The 23,246-nt window shown below is 43.3% G+C and overlaps 1 protein-coding gene across 1 annotated transcript in view; it reads right to left on the bottom strand.

The window, feature by feature from the left end:
• LOC144792471 (P2X purinoceptor 7-like) overlaps nucleotides 1–23,246 on the bottom strand; it is a 215,639-nt gene that overhangs the window by 88,133 nt on the left and 104,260 nt on the right. Inside the window, exon 5 of the mRNA XM_078667500.1 lies at nucleotides 19,360–19,456. Coding sequence (XP_078523626.1) covers nucleotides 19,360–19,456 — 97 coding nt within the window. The remainder of the gene's footprint in view (nucleotides 1–19,359; nucleotides 19,457–23,246) is intronic.

The raw sequence follows: 23,246 nt of genomic DNA, 5'->3' as shown, positions 1-23,246 counted from the left end.
GCAAACGGAACCCCATTAGAGTTCACTCCCGTCTCAGGTTTCTCTATTTTTTCGACTCAACTTCAGACTTCTGCTAGGAAGGTCTCAACCAAACGGGAGAGCAGGCTTAGAAAGGCTGACGGGCAGCTTTATTACAAGTTTATATCACAAAGCACACATGCTTCGCGTCACACTGAAATGCTTTATTTTATGAAGGCTTAAACATGCATATTTAAAAACAACATAGAACCGAGGCCATGTACGATTTCTCTAAAACTATGTCAAATCAGAAGTGGTGTTTTGCAGACGTTGCAACTTTAGACAGTCAGACATGTGTATTTTCCTGGTTTGTAAGCCATGACCTCGTGACACTGGGCAGGGATGAGTTTGTTTAGGGATGGTAGGAAGGCCCCTGTGTGGACTCGGGATGACATGAAATACTTCCACTGACAGAAGCAATGCGATCACACCTCTGCAGCCTGGCTGACACAACTGAAAGAAGCTGCATTATCTTCAGGCAAGTGCCAACTTACATTTTAAGTCTGGCTTTTGCCAGCACAGGTATCAACTTGCCCTACTGCTTACAATATACATAGAGTGGGATTTGGGTCTGCCCCTTTCAGCCATTGATTCTTTGACTAGCCTCTTTTAGTCATTGTCTTGAGAAATTTTCAATCACCTCTTGACTGAGCTCAGTGGAGATTTTCGTCTCTCACCTAATGCTATTGGCTGTTTGGGTGCATCATTCTGTCATTCACTTGGGTGCTGGTATTGAACCGAAAAGGGAGTATTTAACAGCTATAAGCCTCTCCTTGCTCTTGATGGCTTTAATGCGCTCATAGTGCCAGCATTAGCACATAAAACTCACAACCGTTGGGTTTGCCAATGCTTGTTTATTCAATTATTTGGCAAATAAATTCCTTTGACAGTGGACTGTCCATTTAATCCTTGCCACTGTCCTCCAATAGGCTGGAGAATTCCTTACAAACATACAAACTGAGAAGAATTACACAATGGGAGTAACTGCCTGCAAGGACGGTCCTTGCGATCACGGCACAATATCTATAACCAAGTTGAATGTAAGTCGAGATTAGAAGTGCACACATTGGTAAAATGTTGGCGCGCATAAAAAGGTAAAGCACCAGAGTTCATTAGTTTCACCTTGATGACAATATTAACGGTAATAAAGAATTTTCATATTTGGTCCAATTAATGATGAAGGATAGTGAGAGATTTTTTTAAATTATTGCTTGCCTTACATTGGACCACTACTAGGGAATGGACTAGAATTAGACAATTGGAATAAATGTTACTCTGAGGAACAATTTGCCATTTTACATTTATTTGAAGTTTTATAAAGCACTGTGTGTCGCCTTTCAATACTACAGCATGATCAATCTATTGTGAAAGAATTAATAATATTTAAAGACATTTAAAAACCATTAGTGTGGGGTCAGTAAGGGGAAATCATGTCCATTATTCTACAGCGATAACCCCTTTGCTGCATAAATATCTTAATCAGTGCTTAATTTGAGCCGCTGGTTTCCAATGCTGGGTACCAGCAATGAATTATCAATACCAACACATATGGCAGTCCACCACACGGTGGCGAGGATGGTCTAATTTTGAAATGCGCACAACAACAGTTTGTTTTATAACTCAATACACAATTAAAATGACTAATACCTGTTGCAGAAACCGCTTTAATAGCTTTGGGTGCCCTTGAATAGTCTGAATTGTCACACCTGTGGGTGTGTGCTAGTTATTACTTGTGTGGGTGCGGTCATTAGCTGCAATAGTAGGGGGCAATGGGCGGTGCAAGCAGCAGTGCATCCTAAGAAGGAATCTGGCACAAACTTTTTTTTCCCTTTTATTTTTGCAAATTAAGCACGGACAGTGGAAGGCAATTTAGAATACTTCTGCCATAAAAGGTTTTATGAAACGCATGTAGTTCAACTTAATTCTCAGGTTTCCGATCAAAGCATTCCATGGCCTAGGGCAGTGGTTTTTAACCTATAGTCCAAGGACCCCTGGGGTCCGCGAAGCCTACTCAGGGGGTTTGTGACGACTTGGAAAACTAAATAGAATTACCAAATTAAAAAAGTTATATAAATAAAGAAGCAAAATGTACAACTGAACATTTTAAAATGTTCTGTAATTTTGAGGGAATTTGAAATTGAAGGCAAAAATGGAAGGCTAAAAATTAATTAATATAGTGAGATTGACTCGTGGGAGCAGTGCTGGTGTATCAAATAGAATACAGTATGGGTAATGAATGGACTCAATTGAATTTAGAAAAACTTCATCTATTTTTTGTGCATTGTTTTGCGGTTAAAATCATCAAAAATGCTGAGACAGGGGCGCCGCTTCCAGTAATGACTCAGTGAGAGTCCACAGAAGTCAAAAGGTTAAGACCACTGGCCTAGGGCCATAGACAACTCAAAGAAATCTGCCTATAGGCTGCAACGGTATTTGAAAAATGTTGGCTGATGGGAGGTGACGCTCCTGAACTCATAAGAATGCTTTTCTGAAAGTGCACCTGACTTGTAGCAGAACAGGGTTACTAGGAAGTGATTTCATTTTTCAACAAGTTGAAAAGCGTAAGTTAAAACCCTGGAGCCAAGAGCAGGGGTTCAGTCCTTTCACACTCTACATTTATGTGACAGTTGCACCAGTTTGGGCTGTTCTGTCTGCCTGTGCCTTTAAAGATAACACTGAAACCACAAATACCCGGGTCAAGGTGGTGTTGATAAGAAGGGGTCTCTGGGACCAGATGAGGACTAGGTTTACTATGGCCTCTACTATTTCATGATTTCTTTATTTGTAGTGTTACGGCATGTTTCCTTTTGTGAGTTTTAGAGCATAGGGGAGTAGAACAAATCAGTGCTTAATTGAGCCGGTGGTTTCCGGTGCTCAGCACTGGCACTTAATTTCCAACACCGGAACATAGGACAGCCTGCCACACGGTGGCGCTGTTTGTCTAATTTAGAGATGAACACAGCAACAGTTGTTTATTAATTCAATTTAAATAAAAAATGACTAATACCTGTCGCCCAAGCCATTCTTGTAGATTTGGAGCCTGAAATAGTCAGACCTGTAGTAGTGCGTTGGTTAGTAGTTGTGTTGGTACTATCACTGGTAGCATTAGTGATGGCAATGGATGAGTCACGATGCAGTGGCCTACTGAAGAAGGTCCTGGCACTTATTGTTTTACAAATTGTTTTTCAGGAAGGCACTCAAAACATGGCTTTTCACCAAAATCAACCAAATCCAGCTGTTATGAGCTAGCACCTGGACAACTCTGGGTATTTGTGTGCTTAAGACGCATGCTTGAAGGCTTGAATAGGGAAAGATTGAGTCCATCAAAATGCAAGGCACGATCTTTCCCAATTTCAGTGTCAGCCCTTCTGTATGGTGTAGAGAACTCTGCACTCAACCCTGAAGCTACTGGTTACCAGTGGACTGCACTGCTAACAAGGCTGTTTGAGCATGAGTACACTTTCACAGGTTCACCTCCAGTGTGACAGCCTGGTTTATGCACCTGCATAACCTGTTCTGGTGTTTCCTTGGCTGTCCAGTATGAATGGTGAGACCTCTCAGATGAAGAGGATGGGGTGTGGTTTGCTGCTGCCAGGAATCATGAATACCTCCTGGGAGAAGGACAGGACCCCCTCGAGATAGTAGCAGACCGTCGCCCACTGCAGTTCATCCATCCCTGGAGCCTGCTTTGAGCTACCTGAGCATCCCTCCCTGCACACTGACACTACATCCTGCGACTGCCTTGGAGAGGATCTGTAAGAGCTTTCCTTTATCTGTACCACGAAGGACTCAGAAGGAGCCTGCCCAGCTGATTAACAGGTGCTTAACCCAGCGCCAGCTCTAGGGCGGTGCGATCGGTGCCACCGCACCAGGCGTTGACTGGGGTGGGGGAGCCCTGTTTGCAAATATATTATGTCTTGGAAACCACCTGCTGTTATATTTATTGCCTCCAGCAATTTTCCGACATCAATAAAAATGTCAAGATAACTCCGGTGATTAATGATCTTCCTTGAGAAGATAGACATAGTTTTGTCTAGTGGAAGTTCGACTCCTCCTAAGGTAGCTCAGAGGGTTAATATGCCTGGTGCTAAGAAAGTGTGCCCTGCAGATCACAATGTGCATATAATTTTAATAGGTCAATAGGATACTGCTTGTGTCAGAGAGATCATTTTGTTACTTGCAGTTTATAAGTTAAAACCCTAATATAGAACAATGAGCTATTAACTGTCATCAAAGAAGTGCATGCAAACTGCAAGGTGTATATTAGACCTACAGGGTTTTTTGCCCAGTCTTTCCTTAACCTAATCTTGCAAAAAGGGTTCATTTGGGTAGAAATACATTATTATTATTATTAAAGAGAACCCCCAACAATTAGTTTTATGTTTTAAATTCTGAATTTGTGCTTTTTCAGACCAAGGACTTTCAAGCTATACTGCCTACCAGTATGGCTGACATGTGACTCCTACATCTTGTAATCCTCGGTCTTATGTAACATTTCCTATACCCTGAACCTGCACTCCAACCACTTCACCCCATCTATGTGTGCCAACGCTGCAAGCCAACAGCTCCAACGATGAGAGGCAGGAGGGCCCTCTTCATGGACGTCAATTCATCAGAATGCCAGAGGTAGTGGGAGGAACATCACACACCTTTTGACATTTACTTTGACTCACACATACACACCGATACAAAAGGGGGTGATGGACGGAGCGTTTGAGCAAATCAAACACTCACCCCCAGTCAACAGATCTGGGTTTAATCCATCACCATTCTTTAGCTCACTCCGCCACCCCAGTTCAGACATGGGCATGTGCAAATCAGTCTGTCCCTGTGCCTCATGGGAACAGTCCAGCCTGAACTGCCAAGCCATGTCTTCCCTGGACCGGAAACCAGCATCCTGGGACCGGTTTCGGGTTCATAACCCTCATCAGCCAGGCTATCTTGAATCCAGTGGCAAAGTGAGCAAGGGACTCACGTCTGAGCATACCCTGCCAACTTAGGGCGAACAAAGCGATACAAAAGGGGATGATGGACGGAGCGTTTGAGCAAATCAAACACTCACCCCCAGTCAACAGATCTGGGTTTAATCCATCACCATTCTTTAGCTCACTCCGCCACCCCAGTTCAGACATGGCCATATGTAAATCAGTCTGTCCCTGTGCCTCATGGGAACAGTCCAGCCCGAACTGCCTCCATACCCAAATTGCTCAGCAGCACCCCCTCTCAGCACCTTGAGACCCTCACGGATGAGGAGCCACGCTATACAAACTCATGATTGATTGATTGATATTCACAAACTCCCTCTCAGATAAACACACTCTCCTTCATGCATGCATACAATATGCATTCAAAAGCTTATTTTATGTACCATATAGCTGTCATATGAGGTAATATTCAAGCTCATTATACTCCATTTGTTATTACACTAATAGTGAATAAAATTATTCAGTATGTGTGTAATAAAATATTTGACAGAAAACCAGGAAAATGGAGCTCTAACCGACATCCATAAGGGCGAGCTGCTCCTGTATTCCAGGCTCTGATTTTGCCACCTCTGAGGCCAAGGGTTGCAAAGGCAGTGACTGGGGTAGCAAAAATATTTCCCTCCCCCTATTGTTTATACAGATGACATTGACATTACCCTTTACAATTGGGATCTTGCAGTTGACGCTGCAGTACAGCACATTGCCCCGATAAAGACTTTTAAAACTAGCCTTGCTAGAAAACAAGAGATCTGGTATTCAGAGGAATTACGCAGTCTCAAACGCCTGGCTAGAAAGTCTGAAAAGACATGGAGAAAATCATCCAGGGAGGAAGACAAAAACTATTACAGAACTAATCTTAACATCTATCATAAAGCCATACGATCAGCACGGAAAAATCATATTACTGCTCAGCTAGAAGCTGCTGGTCATGATTCAAAAGTTTTATATGAGATTGTCAATACATTTCTGAAACCAGCAGCTTGTGAAAGTGCTGACATGGCATCACAACATCTCTGTGATAGTATTTCTTGTTTCTTCTCAGAAAAAATTGATGCCATCTATAACAAAATAAAGACACTCGGCCCTGATATCACTAGCCTAGATAATCGCACTTTGATACAGACAGCACCTATCAATACCTGCTCCTTTCATGACTTTCCTGAAATATCACTGATAGAGGTTCAGAAACTGTCTTTTGATATCAAAAGTGGAAGTCCGGTAGACCTGCTCCCAGCCAGACTTATGGGTCCGCTGGGGAGTATACTAGGTCCCGATGTTCAAAGACTGGTGAACCTATCACTTACATCTGGAGTTGTTCCATCGTGCTGGAAAAAGCCCTAGTCAGACCTATCAGGAAGAATACATCTACTCCTTGGTCCAACATGTCTAACTTGAGGCCTATTTCCCTATTACCATTTCTAGGGAAAATCATTGAAAAGCACACCAATAAGCACCTATCCATCTACCTAGAACAATCTGGTAGCCTTGATCCCTCGCAGTCAGGTTTTAGGCCTAAATTCAGTACTGAAACGGCCTTACTGTCGATAACAGACGATCTACGGCTGTACCAGGACAGAGGTTACTCTGTGGTCCTGGTGCTGCTGGATTTATCGGCAGCGTTCGATACGATTTCCCATACCATCCTGATCGAACGACTGTCTGTGAGTGGAATCGGCGGTAGGGCAATGGACTGGATCAAAAGCTTCCTCTCCAACCGCACCCAATCTGTCACCATGGGTGAGTTTAAGTCAGAGGAAGTTAGCATTACCAAGGGGGTCCCGCAGGGCTCTTGTTTGAGCCCAACCTTATTTAACACCTATGTGGCTCCCTTGGCAAATGTTGCTAGAGCTTTTGGATTCTGCCCAGTGTCCTACGCTGACGATACGCAGCTGCTCTTCCCTTTTAAACATCTTACCCCGGAAATTTTACAATCCTTTTACGATGGGATGAAGGCAGTTGCAAGGTGGATGTCTTCCAACCTTCTTCAATGTAATGTTGGAAAGACAGAGGTGATGCTCTTTGGTGAAGCTAGGATCTTATGGTCCCTAGACTGGTGGCCTTCTGATTTGGGCCCAGTTCCCGAGCCTAAAACAATAGTCAAGAACTTGGGAGTTAGATTGGAGCCGGAGCTGACCATGAAGCAAAATGTTAATACCACCGTGGGATCTTGCTTCCATGTGATTGGTCTCCTCCGTAGAATTTTCCCTTTCCTCCCTGACTCCCATAGGAAAACCTTAGTTCAGGCTTTGGTTATCAGTCGGCTTGACTACTGTAATGGTCTTTTGGCAGGTGCAAGTGAAGAGGTGCTGGATTGCTTACAGGTGGTGCAGAATACAGCAGCTAGGCTTGTGCTAAATGCACCCCCCAGACCCCCCTCCAAACCGCTACGTCATAAACTTCACTGGTTACCAATACGCCAACGAGTGAAGTTTAAGACCTGTTGCATCATCCATAAAGGCCTCAACCAATTAGGACCGGAGTATTTGGCGAACAAATTTGTTCCTTATGTTCCCGTCCGTTCTCTTAGATCCAGTGATCAGCTGCTATTAAATGTTCCTAAGATAACTAAATCTAGGCTAGGTGGCAGAGCTCTCTCTGTTGTAGGTCCTAACCTGTGGAACTCACTCCCGCTCTCATTGAGGCAATGTAATGACCATCTCAAATTCAGAAAATATTTGAAAACTTTTCTGTTTAGTTTACTTTAATTAGTACCTGAAGGCTTATCGGAGTTTTACAGCACTTTTAAAGATCTCTGCTTCATTGTCAGTTTATGTACCGGTTGTCTGCAGCGCGGAGATACTCCTACGGGAGTTTATTCATAGCGCTATATAAACCTGTAAATAAATAAATAAATAAAATGGGGAAGCCAAGGGTCGCAGCAGCAACCCCTGGCGACTGATAAATGGTGTCTACAGCACTCTTGGTTGTAGTGGTAAAGAGACAGACTCTATGCGGCCCTACACACACCGTGCATATGGTTTCTTATTTGCTTTGATAGTGTACCCAGGTACAGGGAATAAACAGAAGGTGTTTTCTTGTTTGGACTTATCTAAAGTGAAAACTCTTGGGAAGTGTGTCACCTGGCCTTCATTTCTACAGGTGCGGGGCAAAGTTTGACTATCTACGTGTTCATGAAACCCAAGTGAGGCGCGCTCACCTCCATTAATCCACAACCAGGTAGATACATGGCTAAAAAACCCTTTCTGCCCACACTGAAGCAAGCTGCCTAAGTCCCTTTGGGTCAGCCACCCTACAATGTGGAGAGGGTGCTGGAAACTCCTGGGGTCACCCAGCTTTCCTTCCTAGCGCCAACTGCGCTTCTATATGCAGGATGACACTCTTGACTACTGCGCAGACCTGGGGAGTGAACAAGTAATCTGAATGGAATCACATTCCTTACTTCCTGGGGAGGTGAATGGTGCACTCCCAGGTTTGAACGGAAGCCGAAACACAGGGAGTCAGCCTCTGAACCGCCCATACCTACAATCTTGGGACTTGCCTCTGCGATTACAAAGGATGCTCTCTATATCCAATTAAACATGCTTCCCAGCAAGCTATGTTGCCATGGTTACCAACCTTGATTTCTAAGCTGGTTAAGAACACCTGGTGTTTTTCTAAAAACTGTGCCAGGGGATGCACATAGATGGTGAGCAGATTTTGTAATTGCATTTATATAGCGCTTACTACTCCTGACGAGGCGCCAAAGTGCTTTTCGACAAGTAGCTTGCTACTCCAGAACCCAAGAAGTATTAGTGGTGAATTAGCATAGGGAAATATGAAATTAATGTGAGCGGTGGACAAGCAAGTGTTAGATGGATTGAAAAGGATAGTGGAGGGATAGAAGAAGGAAGGGTCTAGAAAGTGTTTATTTGGAGATCATAGTAGTGGGAGGAGGTTTGGTATGAGCTTTGTAAGAAGGATTACTGCAGTGCTGCACATAATGGAGGACTCTACTCGCCCAAACCATATTCGTTGGCCAAGATTGAGGGGAAGGATCCGATACACTTCATAGTGGATTCAGGCACAACCACATACAATGTTAGCCTTTTCATCAGTATGCAGTGGTTTACTGTATCATTCACTATACCCCGGGCAACTGGAATTATGCAGCAAGAGAGGACCAAATTATGTGGCAGGGTTGAGTAAATTATGCAGCAAGAAAAAAGCTAATTATGAGGCATAATGCAGCATATTTTGTCATTGTATTACTTCATTATTTCACCTTTTTCAAACTTGGTAACACTTTGGGGGCACTGGTTGCACCTCATTAGTACCATTTTAATATCCAATCATAGCAATAAGCAACAGAAAGGTGACCAGTACAGCTTTCCATTGGGCTTTTTACTGCGCAGCAACACACGTTGTCACATTTTTAGTAACTTTTGAACCATTTGAGCTAGAAACAATTAATTGGGGTTAAATCTGTAGACTATGCGGCAGATGATTGACTATGTAGCAAATGGATGCACAATTGCATTATTTCAGTAGCCCAGACTATACGGTCTACTGTTTAGAGGGTAAAGACTAGTGAGGACTTCTTGCTTCAGCCAGTGAGGTGCAAACTGATGTTACCCAGGGCGGATGCAGGCAGTAGCGGCTTGTGGTGGGAGTGCTGCGGGGCGGAGGGCAGGGTGGGGGAGGAGCAGGGTGGGGGTAGTAAACTACGGAATAGAGCCCAACGGAAGTAAACAAATAAATAAAATGAATTTTGTTGCACGCTGCATTGCATTTGGCAATGCTCTGCGATTTTATTTATTTATTTGTTTACTTACCTCTGTTCGGCCGTATGCCGGTGTTTACTACACCCCAACCTGCTCCTGCCCCGCCCCACCCCACCGCAGCACTCCCACCACGAGCCACTACTCGATGCAGGCGTCATCCACAAGACATTATGGAGGTTGATAGATTCAGCTCTGCATATTCTTCTGATGGTCTTGCTGATTCTCTTTCCAGGACTTCCTGGGCTAAGGTACCAGCGTAGGTCGGACAATAGCTGTCCATGGTAGTCTGAGGTGCAGATAGTTTCAGGGAGCAGGGACCAGCTACTTTTCCAGAAGAAAGTCATTTATCATTGCTGTAACACCGGCTTCGGAGGGAAAGGGGGGATTCCTTCATGCACGAGGAAGACAAGGGCTCGGCAGGCAAGCTGCATGCTTTCATTTCAATGGGCAGCTCAAACACCGCCTCCTCAGGCAGGGTTTTAAATGTGGTATCGGCAAAACTCTGGGTTGTTTCAGATGGAATTGGGGATTTTAATTACTTTAGACTTAAAGAATGCCACAGTGTTCTGTCTGCGTTGGTGAGTCACACACAGGGTGTTTTTAGGGCAGGTGAATTAGATAGTGACTGTTATATGCTGGAAATCCCCTTTCTTTTTTTGAAGGATTGGCTGCTAGCTAGGTTTGGGAATGTAGGCCTTTGTTGGCTCTTTTGGCAGCTTTAGTGAGTTAATTGTCTTTCGGTGCATTTTCCTTTTTTCAGACATTGACTCCCATCATTAGCATCCTAAGTTTCAAATGGTTCTTTTTTCCGCCTTCTTCTCAGGTGTTCGGGAACTTTGATGTTCATCTTTGATTTTTGTTCTGAGGGGGTGAACTGTCTATATCTTGCAGTAGGTAGAGTTTTAACAGCAGGAGTCTGTGTCAATGGCATCCAGTGGCCCTGTTTCACTGTTCTGCAAGTCACCTCAAGCTCTTCTATGCCTGTGATCTGGGAGGGTGTGTGAGTCTATCCTGCTTTGGGGTGTTGCGTTGTACAACAAATTCCCCAGGAAAGTTTCTGAGGAGTCCTTTTAGATCTGTGGTTGCCGCAGGGCTGGTTGTACAATAAAGCAACAGACTTATGTCACCACCAGTGGGCCATGGGGGACCATGAATAGAAAAATTGAATTGTGCCTGTAGCTAAATACAAGTTCCCTTTGGAACACACCAATTAACATGTACACCGTAGCTCAATAAAAGGCAAATATCAAATTTAAAACCTCAAACTTTTAAGTTGAAATCTATCAACTCAAAATAGCCATTCAAATTAGATTCTAAAACATGGACTAAAAAAGTGTCTCTTTAATTAAAATCACATAAAGATAAAAATCAATAAATTCTACAAAAAACATTGATACATTTCATATACTTCATAAAATCACTTTGACATATATTACAAAACTATAAAATACATAAAAATACATACACAGAAGAGAAAACACAATTTCAGACACCTAAATTTGTCATTGTTTGTACATATCATCTATAACTGTGCATTCATGGTCTGGTTAGACTTCTACTTATGTGATCCCAAGACCACGTTCCAACAGAGAATATGTCACCAGAGTAGTGTCGACGCGTTTCAATGGTTATTTCAAAATAGTTCCATCTTCATCAAGACATGTGATTGATAGGGTTTTCTCTATATTGTTCCCTTTCCTTGATTCTTAGTGGTACTACAGAGATATACGGACTTTAATTATATTTGTAAGTCACAAGATATCCTGTGTTCTGGTCGAACAATGGAAAAGATCTGTAAAGTACGGCACTGCAACCTGTATAAAAACTTTTTATTATTTTGTGGGTGGCCTTCGATATTAAGACCTGTAGTTGTCTCAGTGGCTCCACTGTTTAAAATATCAACTGGTACCCCTTTTAACAATTAATTATTCGACAAAAGTTAGGGCGCAGTTCTTCGCACCATCAGGGGGTTGCTACTTCTTGCTCCTCCTCATTATGCTTTTACAATGCAGCCTGCAATGTGTGTCCTTGTTGTGTAAATCTGTCAAGAGTACCTTATCCGTTTGGTCAGAAAGGGGTCTCTCTCTAAAGTATGCACATATTGTGCCTGTAGCCCCAAAATTCTTTGCACTAAAGCAGGCTGTATCATCATGTTAGTGGCTACTATGTTGTGTGTGTGTGACCTCTAGGTTAAGCATGTGTCAATCTCAGCATGGTTTTTGAAGCGATCATAGTATGGAGACGGCGTTAACCTCCGTAATCAACAATATTCAAGTTCAGGTTGACGCTGGTCATTCCACGCTACTGATTCTTCTTGACCTTACAGCAGCCTTCGACACTGTATCCCCCGTGAGACTGGTGGACTGGCTTAAGGAAATGGGGGTTAGGGGCACTGCCCTGAAGCTGCTTACCTCATTTCTCAATGATCAGTCACAAATAGTAAAAATGGATCAATTCTATTTTGCCCCCAACCAGCTGCTTTGTGAAGTCCCTCAGGGCTTCTCATTGAGTCAGCCTCTTTTTAATATTTATGTTGTCCCTCTGGCCGGGGTCGTTAGATCCTTTGGATTGGAGGTGCTGTCCTATGCTGACGACACACAAATTATGGTGTCTATCACCAACAGCATAGAGGCATCTGCTACAAATTTCAAAAACTGCATGCAGGCAGTCTCCTCCTGGATGGTAGAGAACTATCCCAGACTTAACGGGAACAAAATTGAAGTATTGATCTTTGGAAACCAATAGCATATCTGGTCCATTGCTTGGTGGCCTGATATGCTTGGCCCTTGCCCTTGCCCAGTGTCTCCAGGAAAATATATTGGTGTTTTAATGGACATTTCCCTCTGCCTGGGCGCCCAGATCAACAGAACAGTGGCTACCTGTTTTGGGACCATCAAGATTGTCAGGAAGATTTCTCAATGTCTTTCTTTCACTTCCCGAAAGCAGGCAGTCATTGCCCTAGTACTATCTAGACTGGACTATTGTAATGCCCTTTATTTGGGTACTAACAAGGGGCTTGTTCATAGACTGCAGCTGGTGCAGAATGCTGTGGCCAGGCTGGTGATGGGCCTTCCTAAATCCCATTCAGTCTCGGCTTCTGTCAGTAAGATGCACTGGCTCCCTTCATACCGGAGAATTCTGTTTAAGGCCCTCTGTGTTACTCACAAGGCTTTCTACAATCTAGGTTCTGAAGGCATTAAAGGGATCTTCCGACAATATGTTTCTACCAAGCAGTTAAGATCTGCCAGCAGAAATCTGTTGGTAGTTCCCAGGTTCAAGAGAGCCAGAAGGGGGTTGGAGCCTTCTCCGTCGCTGCTGCTAGGCTCTGGAATTCCCTCCCTTCTTCAATTTCTGGACACCTGTCTCACTCTCTCTTTCGCAAAGCCCTGAAGACTTGGCTCTTTATCAGTCTTTCAGTGTGACCCTTACATGTATTCCTGTCTAATGGCCCTTTCTGTAGCGCCTTGACGCCTCTCTGCAAAGTTTGCGCTTTATAAGGCTAAAATTCATTCATTCATTCATTCCATAGGCATCAGTGTTGTCACCCCTTTCACAGGTGCACACTCCCCCACATTCAATGGATTTGGTCCTTTGCAGTATAGTTCTTTCTGTATGCTAATATCAGGTAGCCTGAAATTCGGTCTTGCTTATGCCAATAAGAGTTTCTCAAAATGTCTGTTAGCTTTTGCGGCCTTGATGACCCAGACCTGTTGAAGATAAATCCTTAACAATAGGAATTTATGGGGTCAGAGCTTCAGCAATTACTTTTTCTCTTTGTCGACAGATCCCAGAGCTCAGTCAATGCCCAACCCCTCAGGACTGAGGAAAAAAATATGGCTGTCACCGTGGACGCCCAGCCTGCAATGCTCCCCTAAATGTCAAATATAGGTAAGGTATGCTTTTTAGGTCGAGCCTGGGCATTGCATGTGCTGCGACTCACCCTGTATTCAGGTAGGTACTTGGGAGCTCTGCCCACTCTTCACCCATATTTTTCATTGGCTTGCGTCTTAGCCCCTTGTAAATGCTGCCTTCTGATTCGTGAATAGGCTTGTTAGTCTCTTCTTAGTACCGCCTTGTCTTCACTTGAAACTTCCTGTGAGGACTGGCCCTTTTACTTCTGTTACGTGGTATGTTTTATTTAGTCTGTAAGCACTATTATTTTTCATGAGTTGTGCCCTACTGCAGGCATAACGTGGTTTCCTACAACATTCAGCGCGCCATGTGCGCTTTCACTTTCCAAGCAACCCTGGACAATGGTGTCTCGCATTTACGAGAGTTTGAGCTATTGGCATTGTAAATGACAATAGCTTAAACTCTCGGAAATTCAAGACCAATTGCTTTGCAAATATTAAAGCTCACTATGCTGCACTTTCACGTTAATGGAGGCCGTGCCCCTTTCTTTAGACGAGCTGTGTTAAGGGAGGGGGCGCGACCGCTATTAAAGTGAAACCGCAGCATGGGGCGCTTTGATTAAAAAAAATATTTGCGAAACAATAGGTCTCACATTTGCAAGAATTTAAGCTATTGTCATTTACAATGCGCATACCTCAAACACGTGTAAATGCGAGACCTATTGCATTGCAAATGCTTGTTCTAATTGTACCTTAGAAAGGATCCATAAATTCTGCAGCAGAGACTTTGGGAGAGTAAAACATTGATTCTTTCACAGATAGACTACGCGGATAGCACAAATTCTGGTAATCCAGGAGCAGTTTGTGTTTTCGGAGCAAGGGTTCCTGCCAGGGAGTGAGGAGTCCACCAGGTGAGCAGAGGTTATGAGTTTCATTGATGACCACTAAACAGCCTGTGACTCTAATAATAATAATAATAATAATAATAATAACTTTTATTAAGCGCCTGGTTACACAGAAGAACAGTGCGCCCCCGCGCTGAGGATGTATTCCACAGAACTCCTAAAAACAGGCCCAACGTATAGGGGAGGGAAGGGACAATAGGATCCTACAAAACTAGTCATTGGGAAACAGGTAGGTCTTCAGTTTCAGCCTGAACAGTGATTCAGACGGTTCCATCCGGAGTTCAATGGGTAGTTCGTTCCATTGTTTGCTGGCTAGGAACCTGAAGGACCGCCCGCCCATCCGTGCTCTACGGATACGAGGTACCACGAGCTGTATGCTGCCCATAGATCTCAAGAGACGTTTGGGACGGTATACGGTCAACATATTTTGGAGGTAGGCAGGGCCGCGGCCATGTGCAATACGGTGGGTAATGCACATGGTTTTAAACCGGACGCGTTCCTGCATGGGAAGCCAGTGCAAGGTCTGTAAAGCACGTTTCCCCGATGACCTCCTAGACAGGTTCAAGACCAGTCTAGCAGCTGCATTTTGGACACATTGAAGTTGTTTCTGGCCCTTTTTACTAAGGCCACAGAGCAAAGAGTTCCCATAATCAAGATGAGAAGTGACCAAGGCGTGCACTAAGGTTTTCCTCGCTTCAATGGGAAGAAGATCTAGAATTTTACGAAGAACCTTTAGTATGCCATAGCATTTGCCGGCCACAACCCCAACATGTTGAGAATATGAAAGGTTAGTGTCCAAAAGTACACCCAAGTTCTTCACCGTGTCAAAGGGGGTGGGCGTGGGTCCCAAGTCGGCTGGCCACCAGGCCAATGTCCAAATAGAGGGAGAAGAACCTATCACCAGAAGTTCCGTCTTATTCCAGTTAAGACAAAGGTAATTGCTCTTCATCCAGCCAGCAAGTGCCACAAGACAAGCGGAGTAGTTATCAGCTGTCTCAACTGGGTTATGAGATAGAGTGACCACCAGTTGGGTGTCATCCGCATATGTCATAATATCCACCCCATAAGATTCTACCAACCTCGCCAGGGGCTCCATATAAAGATTAAACAGTGTAGGGCTCAGTATTGAGCCCTGTGGAACCCCTTGTTTAAGAGACCGAGGTGTGGATTTAAAAGGGGGGCAATGCACTTGAAATTTCCTATCCGCCAGAAAGGAACCCAACCATTCATAGGCTGAGCCGGCTATCCCCATCTCTCTCAATCGGACAAGGAGTCCAGAGTGCGATACGGTATCGAAAGCCGCACTCAAGTCTAGAAGTATCAGAGCGGCTGTATGTCCCTCATCCACTTTGCGATGAAGCAATTCTGTGGAGAAGAGGAGGGCGCCCTAAAGCCCGATTGGGAGGAGTGAAGGAGATGGTTATCCTCCACAAATTTAACCAATTGGTTATTGACCAATTTCTCCACTACTTTGGCGCAGAAAGGCAGGAGGGAAATAGGGCGGAGATTATCGAGCTGGGTCATACTCAGATTAGCCTTCTTTTTTTATAGGAACAACCTGAGCAAGTTTCCATTCCTCAGGCACCAGACTTTCTTGAAAAGATAGAGTCGCCAGATTACCTATATAGTTACTCAGAAGGGGTACATGGCTTCTGAGGATCTTAGCAGGGGCGACATCCGTAGGAGATCCAGAATGGATGCCCATGATTACTTTTATCAACTCCTCCCGCGGGGGGACCTTGAACACCTATTCTTCATGAGCCTTTGACAGGTATCCACAGCCGAGATATTTTCGGCTGGGCTCAGTTGAAAAGATTCATAAATCTTCTCCACTTTGCTCACAAAGTGGTCAGCAATGGCTTCACATATCTCAGTGGAGGGAAGGTCTTTGGTCAATGTAGTCGTAAGAGACGTCAATTCCTTATAAATTAAGAAAATCTCTTTAGAGGAATTATCGGATAATTCAATCCTCTCTTTTATAAAATTCCTTTTAGCCTTTTTAATCAGACTATGGTATTCCCTCAAGCTGCTCCTGTATAACTCTTTACGGGCCGGATCATAGTCTTCGCGCCAGAGGCGTTCCAGACACTTACATTTAGCCTTCACTGCGCGCAAATCCTTATTATAGGGAAACATCCTTTACAACAAAACTTTTACAACGCAGTGCTATTACAACGCAGGTTTTACAACGAAAACCATTACAACGCATTGCACTGGGGGGCGCTCTAGGATAGGGAATAGATTTAATTTACTATCCAACACCTTCCCTACTATCCACGGGGACTGGAGTTGGAATTGTAAATTAAACTATTCACTATCCAGCACCCCAAAGCGTTATGCGTTGTAACAGCATGCGTTGTAAAAACTGCGTTGTAACAGCATGCGTGGTAAAAGCATGCGTTGTAGTGTCATACATCCCTCATTATACCATGGGGCTGACCTAGACCCTCGTACTGGGGCTTTTAGGGTCCAGGGGGCCACCTTCTCTGATGCCTTCGATACCCATTCCTCATAGTCCTTCCAAGCTGCCATGAGAGTCTTACTAAGCCGAGGGGCTTCCTGGCTTAATGCAGATTCAAATACCTTATGGCTGAATTTGTTCCAATTCCTACGCTTAGATAGGAGAGGTCTCTTGGGTATTTCTCCTCTGGGCATGCCTAATACAACAAAAGGAATAAGGTAATGGTCTGACCATAGGATCCTTATGGGGTGAGCACCTTAATATCATCCCAATTAGAAAAACTGGGATCCAGAAGATGCCCCGCTTGATGGGTTGGCCTCCCATCAGAAAGTCTAAGCATCAAGGCATTCAAAGAGGTAATTACTGATTGTGCCTCGGCACAGTTTGCATCCTCAAAGTGTAAGTTAAGATCACCTACTATGAGGAATTTACTAAACCGTAGGGCCGGCTGAGTCACCGTTTCCAGGAGGCTCTCAGCGAATTGTATGGACCCCCTGGAGGGCGATAGATAAGATAGCCCTTGATATTACACTCTGGGGAGACTTTGATAGAGAATAGTCCCGCTTCACAGTTACTGATTTTCACTTGCTCCAAGGAGCACTCGAGCTCCATTTTATGCACTATAGCAATGCCACCCCCTCTTTGGATTCCTCTATCAATTCTTAAAAGGGTATAGGCCGATGGAAGGGCCTCAAGAATCTCAGGAGCAGAGGCCTCATCCAGCCAGGTCTCCGTTAGAAACAACAGATCCGGCTGATAGTCAGTAAGAATATTGCAGATATTCAGTCTGTGTTTTTTGAATGAACGACAGTTCACTAAGAACATGGAGAGTTGATCTGCCTCCCTCACAGTCTCCGCATCAGTAACAGGATAAAAATGGCAATCCCTACACTCTTGGGGCATGCATTCAGGCTGCAAACTGTGTTTGCATGCGGCCATGGGAATGGGGCGGAGAAGGGTTAATTCTTCAAGTGAATATCGCAGGTCTTTTACCAGACCGCTGGAATCGGAATCCGAGGTACTGGCCCCTGGCCGCGTCCAGTCGCGGACGGGCGCAGACGGGCTTGCCCTGTGTGCGCTTTCGGTGCGCACTCGGCGCGCCCGCTGCGCGCGGTCGTTGACCTATCCTCATAAATAGGGGTAGGCCTGTAGAAACTAGAGCGCTAACCCGAGCGCTGGTGAGGCAGGAAGTGGTGGGTTCCTCACCCTCCGCTCAAACGCCCACAATGGACGCGGCGGGAAAAGGAAGCAGGTAGGGTTCAGCAAATTAAGAACAAAAACGAGCTAGCAGTAGTAAACAAATTTTAAACAGTTTTAAAAGTCAGTTAAATTCTGAACATCAATCTATTAAAAACGGGCCGAATTGCACCGCAATCCTCCCCTTCACACCCCCGCACTGAGACTGTCCCCAGAGTTCACCACGGAAGTGTCCGTCACTGCCACTGACAGCCTACCTGGGCAAATCACTTAATCTCCCCGTGCCTAAAAAAAATGAATTTGTCATTGTGTAACAAAACTGGCGCTATGTAAAGCGCTCCGATACCCGATATCTTCGGGTCTAGTTCGCGCTATATAAAACTCTTTAAAAAAAAAAAAAGAAGAAAACAAAAGCATACAAAACTGCATAGAAGAACTGCAGTCTTGCTAGGAGATCAAGAAACAACCATCGTCCAGAACGTAACAAGTTAAGTGCAAGCATAGAAGGAAGGACCCAATCAGACTGACGCAGAATGGAACAAATTGAGCTAATCTTGTATTAGAAGGTCTGGGCCTGCAGAAAGAAGCACAAAAGCCAAGAGGGCCTGGAATTAAGAAGTAAAGTAAGTGAACTTCATTCAAACTCTGATCCCAGGCAAGTGAAAATAAAGTAATGCTGAGATACCTAGAAGTGTTTCCACACGTCCTCTCCTTTTCCCCTTCAGAGTTCCCTCCACTCACTATGGTCCTACTGGTCTTAGGGGTTCGTGGAAGAACACCAAAACTATTTGAGACGTAATTTCTATTCCAAAGGAACATCCAAATTAAAGTCTCTCGTACTTTGTCCCAGATGGCTACATGGAAGCTCAGTCATGACACAGACGTTCACCCCCCATCTTGTCCAATCCCAAACTCTAAATTGGTTCTTCCTTCTACCATTGTAACTTTGAATGTCCCATAGAGAGCTAATGCTGTGTAGGGCTGGGATCGACCAACCGCAAACCATAAAATTCTGCCAATTTTTCGCAATACCCCAGAAAGTATCTAAATAATCCTCAGTGGAAATAATTATATGTAAATTCACTTCATGCATAAACATTGCGGATAGCCTGAAAACCTAACTTGGGCATTGGGTGGACCGCCTAGCACTATGTAATAACTTGTAGATGAATCACCCATCCTCTGCGGTCCAGTTTTGAGGCAGCCAATCGCGATACTCACCTAGGGGCATTTCTATCTGACTCCACAGGGCACCAGGCCGACACCTCACAGGTTCTCACAGTTGAATTATAGCTGACGCACTTTCCAGTCTGTATTCCTGGTGGTTGAAAGAAAATCATTAGACATAAGATTTGAAATGACATATCAGAAAAAAACAATAAGCAACAGTTCCATATTCACACGTTTTACAAATACAGCGCTTTGAAGTATTTTAGCACGTTTAGATGTTGGTGTGTTTATAAGAAACAAGGTGTATTTTAAACAGTGCTGACTGCAGCAGTTTTGCTGTTTAGCTAAATTCTAGTATTTTAAAAGGTCTTGTACTTAATTAATAGCCCACGGGGGAATGAAAGACTGAAATGTCCAGGCCGGGATTCTTACCCATAATCGGACAGCACAAAGAGAGCCGCCATTTTGTTGAGATGCTCTGCAAATCAGTTGGTTGCAAACAGTCCAGGTGTCAATGGTGTTCAACGTTAACGTAAAATTCCTGCCTTCTGGGTATCTGATGAATTGAAGTCTAATCTCTGTGAAGTTCTAAAACATGCTTTCTACATTAAGATAGGTTATGCTCAGGCTGTACAAAACACCACGACTTCATGTTATTTAAAATGTTTAGAAGGTTTTGCCTATATTACAATACATTCATTCTTGATACATTTGTATCATTAAGACAATGGCACCGTTTTTCACAGCACAAATGTATTCATACCTGCTCTTCCCTTACTCTTGTGAAAGTGGTATATATATATATATATATACATATATATATATATATATATATATATATATATATATATATATATATATACACACACACACACATATATATACACATATATATACACACACACACCCATGTATGTATGTATATATATATATATATATATATATGTATATATATATATATATATATATATATATATATATATATATATATATATATATATATATAATTTTTTTTTTTTTTTCCTCAAAGTGATCCTTCACCACAATGCGCTCAGCTGCAGGTGCTCTGCAAAGGGGCCGGATCCAGGCCCATTTAAACAATTTTTCCAAGGATGCAGCACACAGGTAAGTTGACAAATTTATCAACTAGGCTGAAAAGCGTTGGTCCGAGCGAGGAGTGAATCAAGACTGTTTTGTGAAAAAGTACCTTACCTGTGTGCCGCATCCTTGGAAAAAAATAAATATACATATATATATATATACATATATATACACATATATATACATATTTTCACAGCACACGTTCTCCAATCTCTCAAGAACGACGTCCAGGCCAGCTTAGTTTCAAAAACCGGTGTTTATATACACATATATATATATACACATATATATATATACACATATATATATTTTTTTTTTTTTCACTCCTCCAATGCCGGTTAGTGCACACAGGCTGTCGTTGCGCGGTCCTGGACAGGCCACCGACAGGCCTCGAATAACCCCCTCCAAATACCTCGAAGATTTACGAAGCAGGCCAGGACACACAGGATTCGTTTGCAGGTTTATTTAGCAGGTGAAAAAGTGCGACGCGTTTCGCCGATAAGGCTTGCTCACGCTCGTCAGAAAAATAGTAACCACCATTTTTAAAAGTGCTTAACACACACCCCCAGTGAATCATGTGTTTAAACAAGTATTCATTGCGGCCATTTTGTACATATGCTTACAGCGTTATATGTGTTCAATAAACATCGTGAAACATGTCCAATAACAATGTACAATCACAAATAGGGAAACCATATTAATGGGACACAATTGTGCAAAAGCAAATACAATGTTTCAAAATTCGAGTACACATTACATTCAGCTTGTAAACTTGTTGTTTCAATTGTATTAACAACCACACAACGACGAAAATAAATACATCCATATTTTACATGCCCATGTGGGATAACCTCTGGACAACAATCGCGATGTAAGCATAAATATTGCTCAACCAAATGTCCATCCAATTACATGTATCTGCCCATGTGGGCTATCGGGTAGATTTTAAACTCTTCAACGGGTGTTGATCCATTCTGCCCCAGTGGGCATATATATCTCCTCATCACATCAAATTGAATTTGAAACAAAAAGTGTCCCATACAGTATATGTTCTGCTTCCCACACTCCAATGTCTCCAATAGTGCCACAAAGTTCCTGGAAAAACACACAAATGTGATATAAGTCTATTAAAATTTAAATTAAAATTAAAAATACAGACGGCATATATTCAATTCAATTCCTCAATGTCATTATTCTTCATACAAATGTACTGATAATTCCTCACTGGTGCTCAGCCCCATAGGTGTCAAACATTGGAAGTCAATTATGTACTTAGATTCCAGTTTTCTCATGGAGAGTTCATAATTGCCCCCCCGTATTCCCAGATCGACACAATCAATAACCACCATGCGAAGTTTCGTCTCATCCTGCATGTGAAAATCAAAGAAGTGCCTGGCGACCGGATATTGTTTGTTATAATTCCGTATCGCTCTTAGGTGTTCCAACACTCTCTTCTTGGCCTCATGTTTTGTGCTACCCACATACAGTTTGTTGCACGGACAGATCAAAACATATACACTGTATGGGGTATTGCAAGTTAGTCGTTTTTTAATGATAAATTCTCTGGATGTACCAGGTATCAGAGTCTTGCAATCTCTGCTGTGTTTGCATGCCTTGCATTTCTTACAGCACGCAAACCCAGTGTTGGTGGCATGTGTCAGTCGACCTACTTCAGTTACATAGTTATTACTTATCTCATCTCGTAGGGATCTACCTTTTCTGAACGTAATCTGAGGATTATCTCCCAGGTATTTAGAGAGATGTTCATCAGTGTTTAACACATGCCAATGTTTCTTGAATACCTTTCTTACATCCTGTGCTTGGCCTGAAAACGTGGTTATAAATCTGATTGTTTCAGACTCTGGCTGGGGTAATTTTGGAGCTAGTAATTCGTCTCTTGTTTTACTGTTGCTACGTTCTACCGCCTTAGCAATGACCTTGTTCCCGTAGCCTCTCTGTCTAAATCTCTGGCACATAACCATTTCCTCCTTCTTGTATCCTTCCTGTGTGCTGCAATTGCGCCTGGCACGCAATAATTCCCCATAAGGGATGCTGTACACAAGATTCTTGGGATGGCAACTTGAAGCTCGTAAAAGACTGTTGCCTGAGGTGTTTTTCCTGAACAATTTTGTGGTCAGAGTGTTATCAACCACCTCAATCTCAACATCCAGAAATTCCATTCTGGATTTACTGATATTTTCAGTAAGAATCAAATTCAGGCTGTTGATATTCAGCTTATTAATAAACTGTTTGACCGAGTTCTCATCACCATTCCAAATGAAAAAAATATCGTCGATGTAACGCAGCCACAGGGACACATTGTTGAATTCTGCCATCTCCATGACCACCCGCTCCTCCCACCAGCCCATGAATAAATTCGCGTAGCTGGGGGCGAAGCAGGTTCCCATGGCCGTGCCCTGTGACTGGCGGTACATGACGTCATTGAAATAAAAAAAATTGTTTCTTAGGCAGAAGTCTATCATGGATAGCAACATTTGGGAATGTAGCAACAAAGAGATAGATCTTGAATTTAAATAGTGTTTAACAGCCTCCAACCCGTCCTTGTGCTGGATGCAGGTATAGAGGCTGCTGACGTCTAGTGTGACCAGTGTGTAGTTTTTGTCCCAATGAATTCCATTAATCATACTCAAGAATTGAGTGGTGTCCTTCACATAGGATGGCAATGCCACCACAAAATTTCTGAGATAATGGTCGATATATTTGGAGGTATGCTCCAACAAAGAGCCAATTGATGACACAATAGGACGACCCGGCGGATTGTCCGGGTCTTTGTGGAGTTTAGGAAGGAGGTACAATATTGGTACTTTCGGGTGGGC

This window comes from Lissotriton helveticus, chromosome 11 (genome assembly GCF_964261635.1).
Source record: "Lissotriton helveticus chromosome 11, aLisHel1.1, whole genome shotgun sequence".
Classification (NCBI taxonomy): Eukaryota; Metazoa; Chordata; class Amphibia; order Caudata; family Salamandridae; genus Lissotriton; species Lissotriton helveticus.
The sequence above is the reverse complement of the archived record's forward strand: the minus strand, read 5'-3'. Positions and strand labels throughout refer to the sequence as shown.